Below are 18729 nucleotides of genomic sequence, written 5' to 3'. Positions count from 1 at the left end.
GCCCCTCCTCCCGCTCCCCCCGCCCGCCGCCGCCCGCGCGCATGCGCCGCCGGAGCGCGAGGGTCGGCTTCGGGTGTGTGGTGGCGGCAGAGCGGAGCTGCGAGGCCCGAGAGTCAGAACCTGGGGGAGAGGGATGGTCTCTGCACCCGGGGGAGCCGGAGGAGCCGCCGCCGCTGCCGACGCCACCGCCGCAGCCGCCGCCGCCGCCGCCCCGGCGCCCGCCTCCCGGCGCTGACGGCCTCGTACGAAGCCGGCGAGGGGGAACCAGCCACCGCGGTCGCCGGCACGCCGCCCAGCATGGTCCGGGAAACCAGGCACCTCTGGGTGGGCAACTTACCGGAGAACGTGGGGGAGGAGAAGATCATCGAGCATTTCAAACGATGTGGCCGCGTGGAAAGTGTCAAAATTCTCCCTAAGAGGGGATCTGAAGGAGGAGTGGCTGCCTTTGTGGATATCAAAAGTGCACAGAAAGCTCACAACTCTGTCAACAAAATGGGAGATAGAGACCTACGCACGGATTATAATGAACCAGGCACCATTCCGAGTGCTGCTCGGGGTTTGGATGATACAGTTTCCATAGCATCTCGTAGTAGAGAGGTGTCTGGGTTCAGAGGAGGTGGTGGAGGGCCTGCTTACGGCCCTCCACCATCACTTCATGCACGAGAAGGACGTTATGAGCGGAGACTTGATGGGGCTTCAGATAACATGGAGCATGCTTATGAACATAGTGCCTATGGACACCATGAATGGGGGACAGGAGCATTTGATCGGACAAGACATTATGATCAGGATTACTACAGAGATCCTCGAGAGGGGACTTTACAACATGGGCTCTATTATACTTCTCGGAGTCGAAGTCCAAACTGCTTTGATGCTCATGACCCCGGATACGAACCTAGGGTTCGGGAGCAGTTTACACTGCCCAGTGTGGTACACAGGGATATCTACAGGGATGATATTACCCGGGAGGTAAGAGGCAGAAGGCCAGAGCGGAATTACCAGCACAGCAGGAGTCGCTCTCCACATTCGTCCCAGTCTAGGAATCAGTCTCCTCAGAGACTGGCTAGCGAAGCGTCTAGACCCACCAGGTCCCCTAGCGGCAGCGGCTCTAGGAGCAGATCCTCCAGTAGTGATTCAATCAGCAGCAGCAGTAGTACCAGCAGTGACAGTGCTGGGGATTCAACTCAGAGCCTCACACATGCTAGCAGTGATTCCAGCAGCAGTTCAAGTGATGACTCTCCAGCCCGATCAGTTCAATCTGCAGCTGTCCCAGCACCCACTTCCCAGTTGCTTTCATCTCTGGAAAAAGATGAACCCCGTAAAAGTTTTGGGATCAATGTTCAGAATCTTCCAGTACGCTCTACAGATACAAGCCTTAAAGATGGCCTTTTCCATGAATTTAAGAAATTTGGCAAGGTGACCTCAGTGCAGATACATGGAGCTTCTGAAGAGAGGTATGGTCTGGTATTCTTTCGGCAGCAAGAGGACCAAGAAAAAGCATTGACTGCATCTAAAGGGAAACTGTTCTTTGGCATGCAGATTGAAGTGACAGCGTGGATAGGGCCAGAAACAGAAAGTGAAAATGAATTTTGTCCCTTGGATGAAAGGATAGATGAATTTCATCCCAAAGCAACAAGAACTCTCTTTATTGGCAACCTTGAAAAAACCACTACTTATCATGACCTTCGAAATATTTTCCAGCGCTTTGGAGAAATTGTGGATATTGATATCAAGAAAGTAAATGGAGTTCCTCAATATGCCTTCTTGCAATACTGTCACATTGCCAGTGTTAGTAAAGCTATTAAGAAGATGGATGGGGGGAGTACCTTGGAAATAATCGCCTCAAGCTGGGTTTTGGAAAGAGCATGCCTACAAACTGCGTGTGGTTGGATGGGCTTTCTTCAAATGTGTCGGATCAATATTTAACAAGACATTTCTGCCGATATGGGCCTGTGGTGAAGGTGGTGTTTGACCGTTTGAAAGGCATGGCCCTAGTTCTTTACAATGAGATTGAATATGCACAAGCAGCTGTAAAAGGGACCAAGGGGAGGAAACTCGGTGGGAATAAAATTAAGGTGGATTTTGCAAATCGAGAAAGTCAGCTGGCATTTTATCACTGCATGGAAAAATCTGGTCAGGATATCAGAGACTTCTATGAGATGTTAACAGAAAGGAGAGAAGAACGAAGGGGATCCTATGACTATAACCAAGATCGGACATACTACGAGAGTGTTCGCACTCCAGGAACATATCCAGAGGACTCCAGGTGGGATTACCCAGCTCGAGGAAGAGAATTCTACTCAGAATGGGAGACATACCAGGGGGACTACTATGAGTCACGCTATTATGACGATCCTCGGGAATACAGGGATTACAGGAATGATCCTTATGACCAGGATATTCGGGAATACAGTTACAGGCAAAGGGAACGGGAGAGAGAAGGCGAAAGATTTGAGTCTGAGCGGGACAGAGACCATGAGAGGAGGCCCATAGAGCGGAGCCAGAGTCCAGTGCACTTGCAACGGCCTCAGAGCCCTGGTGCGTCTCCCTCACAGGCAGAGAGGCTGCCCAGTGATTCTGAGAGGAGACTCTACAGCCGGTCCTCAGACCGGAGTGGCAGCTGCAGCTCCCTCTCCCCACCACAGTACGATAAAGTGGACAAGTGTCGTCTGGAGCGCTATGCCAAAAATGAAAAGACAAATAAAGAGCGGACTTTTGACCCTGAGAGAGTGGACAGAGAGAGGCGCTTAATACANTATACCCTTGATATGATATGATAACAATGGCATATCACCTCTGTGATCTTCCTCCCCAAAAAACATCAACCCAATATAATAAAGACATTATACAAGTCCAAATTGAGGGAAATTCTACAAAAGATTCTGACTAAGGTAATTAGAAAAGTTTGTGGAAATGTTACATTAAAAAATAAGCTAAGTGGACATGATTACTATATGTTAACTGGTATCATGAACAGATAGTGGAATATAGAAAGGATCCTAGGGGAAAATAAAATGTTAAATCTGAAAAAAATATACAATTTAGTTAACAATGATCAATCAGTATGGGCTCTTTAGTTGTGACAAATGTATCATAGTAAGGTAAAATGTTAACAATAAAGAGAAACTGGTTACAGGATAAATCAGATGTCTTTTTACCATCTTTTTAACTTTTCTATAAGTGTAAAATCATTGTAAAGGTTTTAAAAACTATCTATAAGAAGGAACATACATACAGAGGTAAAAAAAAATAAGAATGACAGCAGACTCTCATTGGAAACTACGCAAACTAGATGATAGTGTGATATCTTTAAACACTCAGAAAGAACACTCAATATGGAATTCTTTACCCAGTAAAATATATTCAAAATTCAGAGAAAATTCTTGAAGCTATTTTTATTGGGTAAGGAATTCTAGATTGTTTTTAAAACAAATCAAATATTTGTTTGTTTAATACAAATAAATCTGAGAGAATTAATCACTATAATATTTTCACTGCAAATATTTCCTCAGGCAGTAGAAAATGACATCCCATAGAAATTTGGATATACATGAAAGAATGAAGAATGCCAAAAGTGGTAAATATGTAGGTAAATGCAAGAGGATTTTTTTAAAATATGTTTAAAAGATGATTACTGTTCAAAGAAATGATAATAATGATGGATTGTGGGATATAAAATATATATGCAAATAAACAGCATAATCATCACAAGTGATAAGTGGGGGCTACAGTTTACTGTGTGTTTCTGACATATGTAAAATGGTTTGGTAGGTTATGATAAGTAAATTAGTAGTATTTTGAATACTTAAATAAAGCAAATAAAACAATAATAACAATAAAACTCAAAGAAATATAATTAATAAGCCAACAGTATCGATCAGATGAAACAATTACATATTTTAACTAATATAAAATAAGTCAGAAAAAGAGATAAACAGGAATAAAGAATATCTGAGATAAAAGAAAACAAATAGAAAGATGGTAGATTTATACCAAATCATCTCAATAACTTAATTTAATAGTTTAAGACTTCAATTAGAAAATAAAGATGGTCAAATAGGATAAAATGACTCAAGAATATATTGTTTAAAAGATGATTACTTCAAATATAAAAACATAGATTCAAAGTAAATGGGCAAAGATATCTCATGTAGATACTTCAAAGGAAAGATGGAATGGCTATCTTAATATCAGCTGGGATATATCATATTAAGATAAGCACATGATATGATATATCCCAGCTGATATTAAGATAAACACATGATAATGAAAGGACAAATTATTACCAGTCCTAAAAATTCTCAGTATACATAAAGCTGAAAATTTAAGAGATCTAGGCAAACCCACAATTATAGTTGAAGACTTCAATATTCTTCTTAGAGACCTAAATGATTCCAAATTAACCTGACCTAATCAACATTTATGGAGTTCCATTAACAATAAAATACACATGGAATATTATTCAAAATGGATCACATTATAACCCACAAAATATATTTCAATAAATTGAAGTAAACTGAAATTACCTAATGCATGTTATCTACTTATAGTAAGTTTAAAGTTAGAAATAAATAATTGAAGAAATATGAAAAACTACATATGGAAACTAAATACATAACACATGAAATTATAGAGGGTTTTTGAACTGAATGAAAATGAAAATACAATATGTCAAAATTTTGCAGTTAAAGCTTTTTTTTTTTTTTTTGTACCAGGGATTGAATCCAGAGGTGCTTAACCACTGAGAAACACCCCCATCCCTTTTTATTTTATATTTTGAGGCAGGATTTCACTAAGTTGCTTAGGACTTTGCTTAGCTGCTGAGGCTGGCTTTGAACTCACATTCCTCCTGCCTCAGCATCCCAGGTAAAGCAGTTTTAAAGAAAGGGATACTTGTAGCATTAAATATTCATATTATGAAAAACTTGAAAGTTCTCAAATAAATGATATAACCTTTCGTCTCTAGAAACAAGAGAAACAAAAGCATATAAAACCCAAAATAAGCAAGTTGAAAGAAATAATGAAGGGTAGAAATTGATTAAGTTGAAAAATACCTAGTAGATCTAGCTCCTAAAGGTCCACATAGAAGGAGGACTTCTTACACCATTGTCTTTCAGGGGCAGCTTGAGCACTGCAGCTTTCCAATCTGCCACCTGAAAACCAAGTTTGACCGTTTTCCTCCTCTGTCCACTGAGTATAAAAGTCCATCTCTAAGGCAGTCATAGATATTAACTGAAAAGAGAGGTAGTCTTAACATTATGTCATATATTACATGGGACTATGGACCAACTGCTCAACTGGTTACTTTTGCCCTTCACCCTGATTTTGCCTAGTCCCAGATATACCAAAATGCTGCTGAATATGTCTTATGCAGTTAATTTATGGGTCTGATAAAATCCAGCTCATGATGAGCAGTTTTAGCCACATTTTCATTTGATGCCCCATGGTTAGATTTTCCTTTACTACCAGAGTCCTATTTCACATTACATTAAGAGCTGGTTTTTTTTTTGTTTTTTTTTTGAATTTTGAATTTTGTATAATTCTCTGCTGCATATGGCATGGCCTTGTTCCAGAACCCTAGCTGCCTGTGTTATGATTTTCCCACTGAGATTTGTCATAAACTCTGCACAGTTTCTTTTTCCACCATAAATATTTCTAGTTCCATAGGATTTGCCAGGTCCTATGGCCTAAGAGGCAGGGCTGCTTGCACCACAGCTTGGACCTGCTGCAAATCCCTTTCTTGCTCTAGGCCCTACTCAGAACTGGCAGCATTTCATGTTACATGGTATATGAATCAAAACATATTGCTAAATGTAAAATACTCTGTCGCCAGAACCAGAGAAGGCCTGCAGGGCTTGTGCTTTCTTATTAGTAGTAGGAAATGTAAGATACCATAATTTATTCTTTACAACAAAAGGAGAATTCCACAACCCCTTGTATAACTGGAAATCTCCCAAAACTTCATGGATGTGGTAGGTCCTTATATATTTATATGGAATATCTTCCACCCTGTGGTGTTCATGAATATTGGTTTCTTACTGAGATTCTGGTGCCTGGAGCCTGGGGGAGGAAGTAGAGGTAAGGTCTCAAAGGGCAGAGTGCTAGGCCTTAATACAGAGGAGTGGGCCACTTCTGCAGGACCCGAAAGGGTATTGGGGTTTTTAAGTTTTTATTTTTTTTTTCATTTTTAAAAATAGCTTTATTGAAGTCTAATTTATATAATATGAAATTCACCAGTTGTAATAAAAGGGAGAGTTTAATGACAGAGTAAGTGCCAAGACCTCTGACAACCAAGGTACAGACATAAATATGACACAGTGCTTATCATTAACAATGAAAATAAGATTAATAGGAATCAACAATCACTGAAGAGTTAGTATAATCTTAGGCTGCATTAATAAATCTTTTTCTACTTTAAGCTGGTCAAATAACTTCTAGAGTATTATGAGATTTTTAAGGTTTTAAGTGCATTGACACAAATGTCCCATTCAAACTTTCAGGGCCCCACTCTTTCTTCACTAAGGTCTTGATTTTTGTACAGAACTCTTGCTGAGTCTCAGAATTCAGCTTTCTCAGGTTGTTTGCTACCCCTATAATTAAATAATAAAACTAGTGTTTATCTTTTATATCCTCCAGATTCAGAAGAGTCCCTTTTCCCTCCACATATATACTGGTGCATTATAGTCGTACATATTGATGAGACTAGTTGTTTCATATTCATACATGCACACAATATAACAATATAATTTGACCAACATCACTCCCCTTTCCTCACTACCACCCACCCTTAGGACCTTTCCTCTACTGATCTCTCTCTGATTTTTAGGAGATCCACCCCCACCTTTGTTTTCCCTTTTCCTCCCTATCTTCCACATATGAGAGAGAACATATGACACCTGACCATCTGAGTGACTTATTTGGCTAAACCTAATGGTCTGTAGTTCCATCCATTTCCCTGCAAACGCCATAATTTTATTTCTTTACAGCTGAATAAAACTCCATTGTGTATCCATACCACATTTTCCTTATTAATTCATCTGTTGATGGACACCTAGGCTTTCATAGTTTGGCTATTTTGAATTGTACTGCTATAAAGATGGGTATGCATTTATCAATGCATTGAGATGACTTTAATTCTTTAGGATAAATACTGAGAAGGTATAACTGGGCCACCTGGTGTTTCCATGTCTAGCCTTTTGAGGAGCCTACATACTGATTTCCATAGTGGTTGTACTAATTTATAATCCCACCAACAGGGTAAAAGTGTTCCTTTTTCTGCACATCCTCTCCAGCATTTATTATTATTTGTATTCTTGATAGCTGCTATTCTGACTGGCGTAAGATGAAATCTCAGTATAGTTTTGACTTGCATTTTCTTAATTGCTAATGATGTTGAATATTTTTTTTCATGTATTTGTTGGCCAAAGAAGAGTCTTTTTAAATGTACCCCTGTAGGCCCTTAGACTTACCATACTTTTGCCTTAAATTGGTCATTAATCACCTCAGTCTGTCTCTACTATACAAATTACACTCAGCAACAGTGGTTCAATCTCATTGCCCTTGTAATTACCATTTTCCCTAAAGCTCTCAAATGGCTGAAATATTGAGTCCATCAGTGTATTTTCTTATACTTGATCCCATCTCACCACCAGGGACAGCTTTGATATTTGCTCCACTACTTCGTGTTGGGGCTCCCAGGACTCTACCTCTGACAAGCCATGGACAGAAGGTGAAGCTAAACGGTCAAAGAGTCACAAAAGTGATCTCAATGATTACAATGGGTGTTCTGAACCTGTAACAGCAATTCATAGACCTACCAAAATGAGGCAAGGGGGAGGCCTTTGTGCCACTGCAAAGACAGATCATTGAAAATAGGCTATTTCCAAAGTTGAAGCATAATATTGGTTAAGATGGCTCTTTTCCACAGAAAGCAAATTGAGCTCTGACAGGTAGACCAGAAACTGTTAAATTTACTGCCTAAGTCTTGAAGGAGAGATCTGGGCCAGCCACTAAGGTCCCATCAGAGGATCCAAACACCCTGAAATGCCTGAAGCACATAACCATATTGGTAAAATACTTTAATTCTGGGGGAAAAACATCTCCAACAAAACAAAACAACTAAACTTAAACCCATTAGATTGATGTGAGGCATTTAAGTAAAGCATCTGGGCAGGGAGGTGAGAGTTAAATTGTCCAGTTAATTGAGATATGGAGTATAGGTCAAAATCAGGATTAACAGGGGTGCCTTGATTACTTGATAGCATTACACTGCTGAACCCAAAGGTGTTTCTTCTCTCCAGTCAACTGTTTGAATTTCCACCTTCTGAATTCGAGTTCCTTCTGGTGAAATATGGGACCCTTAGCATAATATATCCTATTTTAGCATAATATATCCTATTTTACAGAATTTATTCTGCCTGTATTTTGTTTGCTTGTTTTTGCCCTTGAATCCCTGAAGTAGTTGTGCAGTTACTTCTGGAAAGTTCCAAAAAGGATTTCATAAATAAATCTAGCCCATCATGTTCTGTTCACTTTATTTTGTAGTTCTTTGTGGTAAAGTCTATGGCTAAACTCTACAAATGCTTCTGAAAACTAGTTAATTCTCTTATCACTGCCTCTGAGACCCTTGATTTTGTAGCTCATTCTTGATATTCTGCTGCTTCTACTGGGTACCAGAGACGCATAAATCAGAGAGGGCAATCTGGTTCTTGGAGGTCTTCCCATTTGTAACCAATATTCCCTGCAGAAGTAAATCAAGATATTCCCCCATTCTGTGTCCCCTCTTATCACGAGTGAAAGTTGAATTACTTTTTCTTTCACATCTTTTGCTTTTGCACATTATTTTTCTTTCTCTTTCTGCCCATGTTTTTCTTGATCAATGAGAAACTATTCATGGTAAATCAGAAAGGAATAAACTCTATTATCAATTCTGTATCTTGTCTCATCCTTTCCTACCTCTGTGAGGCAAACAAAATAATAGCCTCTGTTATAGTTTGTATCCTAAATGTCTCCCCAAAGACCCATGTGATAAAGGCTTAGTCCCCAGGGTGTTGCTATTCTGAGATGATTGAACCTTTAAATGGTGTGGACTAGTGGGAGATGTTAGGTCACTGAGGACATGCCCTCAAAGTCCCCCCACCCCCTGTGTGTTTTTGCTTCCTGGCCAGTTTTGTTCCACCAAGCACAGCTGTCATGGTGTGCTACCCTACCACAGGGCTTTTCAAGGCAATAGGGCCAGCTGATAATGGAAAGAACTTCCAAGGTAATGAACAAAAACTAAACATTTTTCTTTATAAGATGATTATCTCAAGTATTTTGTCCTAGAGACAGAAAGTTGACTAACAGCCTCCAAAGATATCCAAGTCCTTAAACACTTATGCCATTGAATATTCTATACTACATGGTAAAGGGGATTTAAGGTTGCTAAGCAGCTGATCTTAAAATAGATTATTGAGAATTATCTAAATGTGGAAGGTGAAGGCAAGAAAGTCATAGAGAAGGAGAGGTCAAGATGATAAACAGAGATCGGAGTGAAATAAGTGCTAATTTTGAACATGAAAAGTGCCATGAGACGTGGAATGAAGGTGAACTCTAGAAACTGGAAAAGGCAATGATATGGATTCTCTCCTAAAACTTCCAGAAATATAGTCCTGCTAATATCTTGATTTTACCCTAGCATGGCCCACTTCAGACTTCTGATCTCCAGAACTACAAGATGTGATATTGGTGTTGTTTCAGGCCATCAAGTGTGGTGTAATTTGTTACGGCAATAATAACGCATTCTGACTTGTTCCTTTTCAACAACATCCTTAGGCAAGTTGACTCATGACTTGTGCAAATGGATTTGGTGCCACCACACACTAGCACACTAACACATCCAGACATGCTGAGACCCCACCAATCTCTACAGGAAGTAAGTTCCCATCTTGTCACATTTCTGTTTCTTTTCCAATCCATCTCTATTACCATAAGATAAAGGGATAGAGGCAGGGCCTGGAAGATTCATTTGTCAAAGTACTCTATGTACAACTCTGATGTGAAACAAATTTTTGGACGTAAAGTTTGGGGAGTTGGAGAAACTGCACAATTTTGTGGAATTTTTGGAATGCTATATGTGGTAATAAGAACTAAATAGACAGGGTGAATTGAATGCATATATCTACAGAAATTCCTTCCTTATAGACTATGCTATCCTGTGAATCTATGATCGGTTTTTAGCATTGTTTTTGTCAAGGCCCGGTGAATCCTCTAAACCAAATATTGTAGTTGGCTCCTAAATCACTGGGTGAAAGCAAATTTTCTGTGTATCAAGAAAATGGTTGTGAAAATGAGGAATGACTAGACACCAAGTAATTAAGAGAAAGAAACCATATTTTGAATATGATAGAAAAGTAAATCCACACTTTAAAAAAAAAAATATATATATATATATAAACAGGACCTTAAAATAGAAGAAACCAATTTGGAAAACAGCTTTTATATTTGCTAATTTCTTCATTAGTAAATTGCTTGGGATATTCAACTGAACCAACAAAACTGCTCACATGAAGAAAAAATAAATAAAATCAAAACATTTTGAATTTTAAAAATTGCCCTTTTATATTAGTAAAATTTGTTGATTAAATTAGATCTATTTATATAAGCCTATTGTATGTATACATTTTTGCTAAACAAATCATCACAAATATGTTATTAAGGCCTCTTTGTAAACAGCACAGGTTTTCATGTAGTTTCTACTTTGTTCCAACCTAGATTTCTAAACTTCTGTTATTAAAATACTACCTTCAGACATTTTGTCATATCTGTATACTATTATAGTATTACCGATACTTTATTTAAGGAAGCTATCTTTATTTACTTAAATTTATGTTGAAGGGAAAGCATATCTCACTGCCAGAATTTTTTTTAAAAAATTAAAATGTCACTTTCTGGCAGTAGAATGTAATGACAAATAAAAATTGTAACAAAATATTTTTTTCTTCTTGCCTGTTAGAGTTTTGAATATGATGAAAGTTCCCTTTTTATTAAAGTGAGAAATTAGCAGGTGTTATGGAATTACTAAAGACATACAACGCAGACTAAAGCTCACGCTTTAGGTTTTTTTCCTTCCTGAAATTAATCAGGATTGAAATAAAGTTAAAAAGGAAATAATACTATGACTATGTGACCTGGTGTACTTCATTATGTTGTCTAGACACTAAATAAAACGCTCTCAGGAATTTTGGAAATACCACTTAAAACCATTTAATTTTGTTTTCTGAATTGATTCCTACCATTGCTGTCTATCAGAACTATGACCTTTAGACATTCACTCTATTTTCGAGAAAATAGTCTTTTTAAGCACCTACCTTTTACTACATTGGAAGGTTCATATCTTCCTATTTAATTTCCAGATCCATGTGTATCATCTGATACAAGGCAATCTGACTTCACTTCTTTGTCTTCTGACAAAACTCCTAGAATAAATTCAAGATATGATAACCGGTCTTTCTGTTGGTTTTTGCCATCTTTATTTTATCCACTTCTGTTCTGGTCTTCTTAAGTAACTCTGGCTTGCCCATACTATCTGGAAGGTATCTACTCAGACATTATTAGTAGCCTGAAATTCACTAGGAATTTGTTCAAATTTCTTGCTGCTCTGTGTGTGTGGCCCAGGTAATGGAATCATACCACTTGAGAACTTGTTACAAAAGCAGATTTTCAGTTTCCATCACAGTCCTACTAAATCAGAATCCACATTTTGACAAAACTCTCAGGTGATTCTTATGCAGGTTGAAGTTTGAGAAGTACTGGCGAGAAGCCTCGCTCTCTCTATTCCTGTTTATCCCAGACCTTCAACTACCTACTTCATCTCTTACTCAATAGTCCTCAATTCTGTCTGCACACTAGAATCACCTGTTAAGTCTTATTTATTTTTTCATTGTAATTGCTAGCCATTATTCCCAGAGGCTTTTTATCTTTATTTTTTAATTAGTTGGGAGTAAAGACCAAATATCAGGTTTAATTGCCTCAGGTTATTCCAATATGAGGTCAGTATTGAAAATCACTGAAACAGTTTCAATGGATTATTGGACTCCTGGTATGTAGCCTCTGGCTCAACAAAACCATTCTATTGGTGGGCTGTGTCCTACCTAATAAAACGCATTAGACCCAGTTGAGCCTCACTTATGTTCTATATCTAGGGCAAGTAATGGATCAATTTCCCCCTCTAAGCAATCTATGGAAAGAAATCCACATGGTTAATGCATCAGCAGCAGCAACCTTAATTTGTTCACCACTATCATTAAATCCAACTATATCATTTTAAATACATAACTCTCTGTGTAATAGATTTAATTTTTTTAGAGTAAATAGCCCATTTTCTTTTTAAAAAAACAATTTGGGGTAAATTGATATAGCTTTTATAAAAACTATAACACAATCAAAGAGAGAATTTTACCATCAAGAATTTTAGACATAAACATAATGCATTCAGACAACGCTAAATGTTGAAAACCGTGTTTGGCAGCAAACAAAAAAGTTCATTCTCAAAAATGTTCCCTCATATAAATTCATGTCAGTAATTCCTAATATCCCATCTACATATTTGTCTCCACTAGAAAGCCTGGATTTAACTATGCTCTCATTTGATTTTAGTCTTCATTGGAACCTTTAAAAACATGTGCCTCAAAAGGTAGTTGGCTCATTACCAAGTATCTCTAGTACCAAGTGTCTGCTTCTGTATCCTTCTACTCCACCTCCAGAGTCAGTCAATCATGCTTCCAACCAAATCCCAACCAAAACCCTTGGCCTGGTGGTTTTCATTCATTCCTGCTTAGTCCTTTTCCTGGCTTCCTGATCCTTTGTTCCAAGGATTCCCAGTGTGGGTCCCTGGGATAATAGGAATGACTGGTACCTGTGGGATGCTGCTGAGAAGACACCAAATGTCCAAATACCCCATATTCTCCTCATAAGAACTCTCTCCTGATTTTACTGATGAGGAACTTGAGTGAATCGAGAGTTTTATATAACTTTTTTCTACATTAGTCACTTTGGGGCAGATTAAGCTGGTTGTAATAATCCCCAATTTAATAGTAAACAGCTTGGGATAAATATTAGCCACAGGTCTGTGTTTTGGCTGTGGTTTCCCTTACAAGTCCTCTTTATCCTAAGATTCAGGCCGAAGGAGCCTGACTCATTTAAAACATCCCTTCTCACTGCAGAGAGAAAAGAACAATGAAAACAATTGTGCAATAAATATTAAATTCTCTTTTTGGATGTGATTTTTATTATGCCTGCTCACATTCTTCTGTCTGAGAAAGTCACATGACCAAACCTGAAATCAATGAGTGTGGCTGGAACACTTCCATGGAAAAGTTCTGAAGGGGTGACCCAGAAGAGAAGCTAGTAATTAAGCAAATAATATAACCACAATTGTCCAATGTCTCACAGCCAAAGAGAAGCAGTCCTGGGGTTTGAATTCAGTTCTGTTTGACTCTTACCCACTGTATAACAGTGCTTCCATCTTTCTTTTTCTTCTGTGCTGATTTTAAGTGTTTAGTCCTTTGTTTAATGCCATAGTTCTTGCTTCTTTACCCTGATTTTGCTGTTCGCCCTGTATTTAACCTCTGGTTTGAGTGAATAATGTTCCTGACAAATACATCTTCAATTTAGCTGAACTGAGGGTCCCTATCCTCTGATCACCTTGATTCTCTTGCTGCCCAAGACTTGGATAAGGTTGAGTCTATTTATCCAGCTTTGACTCTGCAGTTCAAATAAAAGTACTCCCATTCTCAATATGATAGAGACAGTTTCCTTACTGCTCTAAGGAAATTCAGAAGGACCAAATTTTAGCAGCATGGCCTTAAGTCGTAAAGAACTATATTTAAACTTGGACAAGAAATTTTTTAGGATGCTTCCCTGCCAGAAACAAATCCTTTCTTCTGGTGGTTAAACACGCTCCACAGGAAGTCTTGTTGATTGCTGGTCTTAGGCAAGTGAGTTAGTGAGGCTCTGTCAACACACTCAGATCATGTAAGAGTGGGTTAGCGCCTCCAAAATCTACCCATTCATGTTGTCTTTCACCATTCATAAAGAGAGGCCACAAATTTAAAACTTCCATTTCATTGCCAATGTGAGGTAGCAGCAGAATCTTTCATGTTTTATTTACAAACAGAAAATGTATTTTGCTGTGACAAAATCTAGTTTCTATCATATATCACCAAACATTTAATTAACATAAATGTGGGCTACACTCTTTCCTAGAGGGCACCAATTTGCACCCTTTTTTATATCAGTATTTGAGAAAATAACTTTCTAATTTAAAAGTTGAGTTCACTTTTATAAAAAAAAAAGTCAGTAGAAAAGAAAATAAATCCATAGGCTAAAACTGTCTTTGTTAACACAGTACTGCATACTACTCACCATACTTGCAGAGTATGACCAAACTCTATTGCCATTAAGGAACTGTTTACTTCCTCTGATATGCATATCCAATTAATCTCTGAGCTTCCATCTCTATAGTTAGAAACACATTACACCTTATGTCTATTAGAGACAAAGAAGCACATGGAATTACATAAATCAAAGTATAATTTATAGAGTTTCAAACTCAAAAGAGTCCTTTTTTTCCAGAAAAACTGTTATTTCCATGAAAGCTTACCTCTCTGTAAGTCCTTGTTCACATATTTGTGTTGAATATTTCAGAAATTATCATCTTGATATTTTTTTTCATGGAATGGGCTGGTATACATGAAATCATGATGAGGCATAAAAATTCTATTTAATGTGTTTCAATTTTTTTTGCCTCTTGAATATTAAAAAAATGTGTATTAGAAACCTCAACACCAGAAGAAAATTTCTTTAGAATGCAGGAATCCAAATTAGGTGTTCTCTGTATGTGTCTTTTATGAATTTTCATTATATGTTTTTGTGAAAATAAAATAGAGGAAGTGAAAATTAAGAAATGTGATTCTCACTAAAGAATGATTCCTTTTCTTCAATTTACTCCAAATTTAATGATATAGTAATTCATTCATACCCAATACTTTAACAAAACCAGTACCTACTTAGACTTGGCAATTTTGGCTTTGTTACTGCGGTAGCTTTATAATTTTCCATAGAAATAGCAATCACTGCAGTAGTTTTGGTTAAATGATGACCCATAGGCCTTCTGTTGAATGGAATGACAAATGTTCTCTGGAAAAATTCAAGTAGACAATGTTAACATGGAAACTTTCTTGAATGCAAGTATGTTCCAAATGGCATTATGTGTTACTAATAGTAATGATCTATGATTCAAATATAATAGTCTGCTTCCTATAAGGGAAGCAACTAGGCCCATTGACTAAAAATGATAGGGAGAAGTTTAAAAGTTTTTATTTTTTTAAATACGAGTTTGAGGAAGTTCAAAATTCAAAATTTCCTCTGACTACTTGTAGAAAGTACAGTGAGTGAGCATAGGCTAATAGGTACATATACCTGTGCCAGAAGAAACAGCTTGGAAGAACATCTAAAGGTATCAAATTATCAGGATCATAAATAACAATAAATCCTAGCAAGGAGCAGAGAAAAATTTAGATAGGTATATAAATTTATAGAATATATAGGTAGGAATATAAATTAGTATAACCACAGTATGACATTTCCTCCACACACTAAAAATTGAGCTATTATATGATCCAACTCTTTGGAATTTATCAGAAAGAATTAAAGTCAGCATAGGTTAGCAACACCTGCATATTCCTGTTTATTGTAACACAATTTATAATAACCAAGTTATGAAATCAGTCTAGGTGTCCATTGACAGATGAATGAATAAAGAAAAATGTGTTATAAAGACACAATGGAGATTTATTCAGGCATAAAGAAAAACAAAAGTATGTCATTTGCAGGAAAAAATGGATAGAAGAGGGAAAAAAACATGTTAAGTGAAATAATACAGATTCAGAAAGACAGGTATTACTTATTTTCTTTTGTGTGTGTAGGCTAAAGAAAGGGAAAAAAGAGGAGTTCTGGTGACAAAAGTGTAAAAGGGAAACAGTGTAGAGAAAAGGGTGTCAGGAGAGCAGGGAGGAAAGGGAAAGGGGAGTGATGGGAAAGGACTTTGATCAAGCTATGTTGTTGGCATGTATGAATATATATACCATTCTGTATAATTAATATGCACAAACTAACAAAAGGTCAAGGAATTGTGTCTTCCTCCTTTTCAATCTCCACCATTCATCATATTTTCTGTATGAACAAGAATTTGTTTTCTTTAAACAAAAGAAAAATGATTTTAAAGAAAAAGTAAATTATTTAGACATTCAGATAAGTAAAACATTACAAATCTTGTTTTCAAATTCTGTCATCTAGTTTCTGAAACAATTGTATCTGTAAAGAGTAAGATTGTGCTTTGACCATATCTCATCTTCATTTCAGTTTTCATCCTCACACACAAGACACCAGCAAGGCAGAGCTCAGAGGCTCAATGCATGATGAAGCTGCAGCCAATTTCCCAAAATATAACTTAAAAATACATATTAACTTTTGTAATTAATAGATTGAAAAAAAGTACTGTATATTTTTCTTGGAATGCAGTATAATTATTCCAATATCTTAGTATTGGGTTGTTCTAGAGACTTTTAAAATTTATTTTCCATGACAATAAAACTGGTATATATTATTATCTACATTAATGTTTTGATGTACCAACACATCTTAAATGACTAAATCAAGCTAATTGTTTTAGAGATTTCTGATCTTAGAAATTCCTCAAATGATGATGGTTATAACTTAAGAGTTCAAATCAGGGAAGGGGTTGTGGCTCAGCGGTGCAGCGCTTGCCTCACATGTGTGAGGCACTGGGTTTGATCCACAGCACCACATAAAAATAAATAAACAAAATAAAGATATTTAAAAATTCTCTTAAAAAAGGAGTTCAAAGGAATCTAGTGAAAAGGTCTAAACATATGCTACTCATATTGAAGCAAACTATTTGCCTATGAAATTTGGGGAATTTTACAAATATAAAAATAATGTATTTGGATTGCTACTATATTTGCACACCATAGAACAAACATTTACTTTTGGTTGGATGTAAACATATATATTTTAATTTCCCCATAATCACCATTGGAAATTTATATAAAGATATTTTATCAAAAATTTTTCTTTTTAAAGTAAATTTAACACATTTTAGGAAAGAAGCCCTGAGTTTTCAGTCTGGCTTTGTCATTAACTAGCTGTGTGATTAGCTTGTTGATTTCAGGTGACCTAACCTATATGCCTCAGTTTTCTTTCTGACCTATAGTGGAAGAGACGACCTTAAGATTTAAGCCTCCTTACAGTTTCTTCTCACTCTAATTTGGGTTTTGCCACTCTAAGACCTGTGTAGGTATAGTTGGGGCTTGAATAGAGGTCTAAATTTTATATTGAACTAGAATGTGTTTAATTTGCCAATGAAGAAGGAATGGGAGATTTTCCCTTAGTGTCGCTGAAGAGTTTTTCTCATGGATGTCATCAGTAAGTTTTAAAGAAATGCCAGCAGAAAGATTGATTGTAGCAAAAGCCTTTCTTTCTTAACGTTGGTAATGATTTACTGCCTCCTGAGAATAGCAGCCTGGATGTATGGTGGCATCCAGCAGAGGATAGTAAAGGACAGGGTGGCAAAACTCTGCAATTTCATATTGGCATAACTCTTGGACTTTACAAACTGTGCCTCCCTATTAGATTCTGTTTTATCTCAGTAACTGTATGGCTGAGATAGGGAAAGGACATGGCCTTGATAGGTGGTCCCATGTTCAAAGTACAGTGCTAACCCTCCTGGTTGAGTTGACTTTGTACAGTCCATTTCTTTAATGAATATATGTTGGATCCTCCCTGAGAATACAGAGGGCAGGTAATATAATAATAGAGCTATTATATGATCTAACTCTTTGGAATTTATCAGAAAGAATTAAAGTCAGCATAGGTTAGCAACACCTATAGGTTGTAATGAGTGTGCTCAGGAAAATAAAATAGGATAATAAAACAGAAAGTAGTGGAGCCAGGCTGATGGGATTGGGTTTTAGAAAAATAACTATTCTAAAGAGGTGACATTTGAATTAAGACTTGGATGAGAAGAAGCAGCCAGACATGTAAAGATCTGCTGGAAGAGTGCTCCCTGCAGAAGGAACAGCACATGGAAATGCCCTGTGGGAAAAGGATTTCTAGGTCTAGTAAAATTAATTCAGTCAATGTCCCTGAATGCCGTAAAAAACGTGGATGATGTATGATGGAGTCCAGGAGGTAATTAGGGGCCAGATTGTGAGGGGTTTATAGGACATGGGGTTTTTAAACTAGATTATTTTTTTTCTAGATGCACTTAAATCAGTGAGTACTCTTTTTTCACAAAGGGCCTGATATTATACGTTTGATTACCTTAAAATATAACCCTTAATAGTCCAACAAGAGTGTACCAAAGAACAATGAGAATAGAAGCAAGGATTAGTTCTCTATCCTTGAATTTCTTATTTGTAAAATGGGAATCATAATAGATACATTACCTAAATGAGAAAAGGTAAATGAGCAAATACACAGTTCTGGTAAGTTGTGAGCATTCAGTGTTAGGAGATGTCATGGTCCCCATTTACGCACAGTAAACTGGGTACATTAGAGAGGTTAAATAGCATGGTCAAATTATACAGCTCAAATCTACAGCTGGCCAGAGCTTGATTCTAAGTTGTAGAAATCCAAAACTAGTGTAGTCTTCATTCACATGATCAGAAA

At 37.1% G+C, this 18729-nt stretch overlaps 1 protein-coding gene across 1 annotated transcript; it reads left to right on the top strand.

The window, feature by feature from the left end:
• The first annotated feature begins 6 nt into the window (after positions 1-6).
• On the top strand, positions 7-2029 carry LOC125617916 (msx2-interacting protein-like). Its single transcript, XM_048806960.1, has 2 exons — positions 7-1167; positions 1204-2029. Exons 1-2 carry the CDS (start codon positions 298-300, stop codon positions 1924-1926), a joined length of 1593 nt encoding a protein of 530 aa, XP_048662917.1. The 5' UTR covers positions 7-297; the 3' UTR covers positions 1927-2029.
• Positions 2030-18729: the final 16700 nt, after the last annotated feature.

The sequence above is a fragment of the Marmota marmota genome, unplaced genomic scaffold (assembly GCF_001458135.2).
Source record: "Marmota marmota marmota unplaced genomic scaffold, marMar, whole genome shotgun sequence".
Classification (NCBI taxonomy): domain Eukaryota; kingdom Metazoa; phylum Chordata; class Mammalia; order Rodentia; family Sciuridae; genus Marmota; species Marmota marmota.
Note: the sequence above shows the minus strand (reverse complement) of the source record. Positions and strands in the feature narration are given on the sequence as shown.

What these genes read in the sequence shown, in the direction of transcription:
- LOC125617916 (XM_048806960.1), top strand. Translation starts at nt 298, where the DNA reads ATGGTCCGGGAAACCAGGCACCTCTGGGTGGGCAACTTACCGGAGAAC. An exon ending in GCAGTAGTACCAGCAGTGAC is followed by an intron (nt 1,168 to 1,203) that starts AGTGCTGGGGAT and finishes CTCACACATGCT; the next exon opens with AGCAGTGATTCCAGCAGCAG.